The following is a 4,044-nucleotide window of genomic DNA, read 5'->3' as shown; positions in this document are numbered from 1 at the left end:
GTCTAATTTACATGGGATCAACGATCTATTAGGACTGATAATTAATGAATTAAGAAAGCTGCAGTTAATGACATGGAAATTCTAAGTTCTCTCACCTTTGAGTTGTAGCAAAGGACCCCATTTGCCCCTCGAAAAGGATAAAAGTATCGTGAATATTGTTCCTATGATCCACAATTTCCTGCTAGATGGCAATATCCCCAACGTAAATGCCAATTATTTAGAGATTATCGTTTCTCTTTTGGTTTTCCTCCAAATTAAAAGTCAGTTTTAGCGCAGAAAATCTCTTCATTAATAGAAATTTTCCAAAGATAAAAATTAAAATATTATTTCCAACTATGTTAACAACGGTCTTACCTTATGAAAGTATTAATTAAAAAACAGTGAAGGAATTTTTTAAAGATTGACCATATTAGTTGTGTATATATGTAGTTTATGTGAAGCTTGATTCCAATTAATATAAAGGAAAAAGAAAATATTAGATGACCATTAAAAATTATTATTTTTTTGTTATTATTTAACTATTAATATTTAAAAGTATGGATAAAGTATGTTATTAAATTACTAAACTAAAAGAATGAATTAATAATTAAGTAATAACAAAAAATAATAAATTCTAATGGTTAGCTAGTATTTTTCAAAGAGAAATTACTCTTTTCTAAAAATAAAAAATTACTCTAATCTTTCTCAAAGACTTGCAAGGAGTCTGATGAAAAAAAAAGACTTGTCAAGGAGAGAGAAATTATTACTTGTACGTTATTTCACATAAGTGTATGTAATGGCATATATAGAAAACTAAGAAGAGATTAGTTGATTTGACTAATTGGAGGAACTAACGAGTAAATATAATTACCAATGAGCAGGTGAAGAAGAAGGATCAACTGGACCGGGTTGAAGACTGCCAAACACACTCATATTCCTGAAAAAAAATAAATAGATAAATAAATAAACAGTCAACGTAGAATTTAAATTTATGATTCTCTTAGCTTTAGATATTTGCAATTTTTTTTTTTTTTTTTTGAGCACTAGCATAATCGGAATTGAAACATTGGAAGGACTATTATATTATATACGTACATCTTTCTAGTGGTAGTGTAACTTGGAAATATGAATAATCCTAAGTTGTGTTCCAAAACATAGCAGCGATTATTTTTGATGATGTTGGAGTTGATTCGAACGTGATGATGAGTGGTTGGAGGGAGGCCAACTTTTGAAGCTTGAGTTTTGTCCAATGTCCCTAAGCCAAAGCAAGTAACCTTTTGGGTGATGGAAATTGTGTTTGCCATTGATATGTTGGAGAGAGAATTTAGTGTTTGCAAATCCTAACAACGTTGTTGGTGAGATTTTTATATCGAGAGGTAACATTTGAAGGGAATAATGACTTGGCATATATACGAGTATATTTTTTTGGTAAACGGTATGACTTTTAGATTAGGTTATTTTCAATTGCAAGTTGCAAGTTTTGGAAGTAATTAATGCTCAAGTTTCAGTGTTTCGATCAACATTATGTATTGACAATTCTGATTAATACCTACTATATGATACATAATACATATCACGTTAGTTTTTTTTTTTAAATCATCTTTTATTTTAAAAATTTATCCGTATACCTTAAACAATTTGAATTTGTACTCTCATGCACCAAAGCATAAAAAACCAAGATTCTGAAAAACGGTTCGAGCTGATCGATCGAACTGGTCAAATCATAAATCGACAAAAATACCAGTCTGGATTAATGTCAAAACCATTCAATTAGAAAATTGTTGTTGGACCGTCAAACTGGTCGAGAACCGGTCGGACGAACCAAACCGGCCAATTTTTGGAGTTTTAGCAAAAACGTTGATAACGAGAATTATTGTCGGTCTAGAAATTTCTCTTAATAGAAAAGGAATTTCTTCGTTGTAAGCATAGTTTCAAACCAACAAACAATTCTCACATCAAATTTAAATAGATTTTGGTTTTCACAAGTACAAACCCCAATGAAAATTAACCGAAGTATTCAAACCTCGGGTCGTCTCACAAGGAATTGCAATGAAGTGATTAATTATTGGCTATAAAGATGCAAGGGGGTTTGATTTGGTAATTGGCAAGAAAAGTAAATAACAAGAAAGTAAATGACAATAACTAATAAAATAAAGGAAAACAACTCTTGGCTAGATATAGGAATTGAGATCACCATCCTTGTCTACAAACTATATATTGACAATCATGAGGGACCAAGCCATTAAGTCTGCTCCTATGCTTGAAGTAAGTACAATATCTACCTCAATGCATTAAGTACGTCAAATAGGCTTGATCAACATCAATCCATAAGTCCTAATCTAGCTACTAATTGACTTAGTATTAGGCTAGAGTCAATGGTTATCAAATTGACCACATAGGGTTCTCAAATCACCAATTCAATGAGACCCAATGACTCAAGGTTACTCAATTCCCTTAGCCTAGGCCAAGAGTCAAGAAAACTACTCTAAAACTAGTAAAAATATTTTAACAAATACCTAGAGTGCAATAAAAGTAAACATCATCAATTGCAAGAATAAAGGAAGCCATAACTAATCAAAGCAAGAAATCAACAATAGGAACTAAGGCAAATATAAAAAGACATGGAAATCATAAATTGCATTAAAAGAAAATGGAAATCAACAAAAGTGCATGAACATAAAAGAAAGCAAAATAAGAAATTAACAAGAAAAACTAGAAGAATAAAGATATAACAATAAGAAATTAAAAGGGAAAACTAAATCAAAACAAGAATTAAAAGTGAATCTAAGAAGATATAACCTAAACTACCCTAAATTCTAGAGAGAAGGGAGAGCTTCTCTCTCAAGAATTCTACCTACAACATGATGGAAATTACACTATGGTTCTCCCCCCCTAATTCCCTTGCCATCCTTAGGTTCAAAAGCATCAGAAATGAGTTGGATTTGGGCCTCCTTGAGCTTAGAAATTGCCCCCAGCGTTTTGCCTTTAAGTGAGTCACGTGACCAACATCACGCGTGCGCGTGGTTGACCTATGCGTGTCGCTTGATGATTCTCTCGTCATGCGTGCACGTGGGTGACGCGTATGCGTCGCTGGCGAATCTCCATCTCACGCATATACGTGGGTGACGCGTGCGCGTGGCCTTCAGTTCAGCAAATCCTCATTTCTTCATGAATTTTCCATTTTTGCATGCTTTTTCTTCATTCCTTCAACCCAATCTTTGCCTTCTAATCCTGAAATCACTCAACAAACATATCAAAGCATCGAATGGAATTAAAGTGAATTAAAACTAGCAATTTAAAGGCCTAAAAAGCATGTTTTTACTCTTAAGCTCAAATTAGGAGAAATTCACAAAACCATGCTATTTCATTGGATAAATATGAGAAAAGATGATAAAATTCCCTAAATTAAGCACAAGATAAACCACAAAATTGGGGTTTATCAAACCTTTCCACACTTAAACTAAGCATGTCCTCATGCTAAACCAAGAAAGACAAGAAAAGAGGTATGGACATTTATTCAATGCAAATAAACTATATGAACCTATGATGTGCGAGAATTTAATGTTGATCTAGAATTGATCAAAATAGGAATCACTTCGTTAATAGTATAGTCCAAACCAACAATAAACTCTCAATCAAAGTTTAAATTCTCTAAAGAGATGTCACAATACAAAACAAATATTATAACCGAGAGTATTTAACTCCCGGGTCATCTTCCCTAGGAGTTGCAATGAAATGTCATATTAGTGGCTTTGGAGGAATCGGGGTTGGGAATGCAAGAGAAGCAAGGAATGTAAATAGCAAGAAATTAAATGAACATGCAAGAAGACTCTTGGTGAGAATTAGGGAATTAAGAATTCCTATCCTAGTTGTGGACCACAAACATGGTAATTGTGTGTGAATTAATCCCAATTAGTCTATCCTAACATCGAGGATAAGTCAAAAGGGCGTAATTGATTCTAATCCCTAAGTCCTAGTCAACACTATTAAGTCACTTAGAGTCAAGGGAAACCAAACCAATTAACAATCCTCACACAATGCGGAATGGACATCCACAACTCAATT

At 33.0% G+C, this 4,044-nt stretch overlaps 1 protein-coding gene across 4 annotated transcripts in view; it reads right to left on the bottom strand.

Moving 5' to 3' along the window:
* LOC107608250 overlaps window positions 1-1,373 on the bottom strand; it is a 3,220-nt gene extending 1,847 nt beyond the window's left edge. Inside the window, exons 1-3 of one of the 4 annotated variants that reach the window (XM_021108049.1) lie at window positions 1,075-1,373; window positions 851-916; window positions 96-181 (exon numbers count right to left, since the gene is read on the bottom strand). In XM_021108049.1, the coding sequence (XP_020963708.1) occupies window positions 96-181; window positions 851-916; window positions 1,075-1,283 (361 nt within the window). In that variant the 5' untranslated portion in view covers window positions 1,284-1,373. The remainder of the gene's footprint in view (window positions 1-95; window positions 182-850; window positions 917-1,074) is intronic. The other 3 variants (XM_016310096.2, XM_021108050.1, XM_016310097.2) reach the window with 3 other exon arrangements.

The sequence above is a fragment of the Arachis ipaensis genome, chromosome B07 (genome assembly GCF_000816755.2).
Source record: "Arachis ipaensis cultivar K30076 chromosome B07, Araip1.1, whole genome shotgun sequence".
Taxonomy (NCBI): Eukaryota; Viridiplantae; Streptophyta; class Magnoliopsida; order Fabales; family Fabaceae; genus Arachis; species Arachis ipaensis.
The sequence above is the reverse complement of the archived record's forward strand: the minus strand, read 5'-3'. Positions and strand labels throughout refer to the sequence as shown.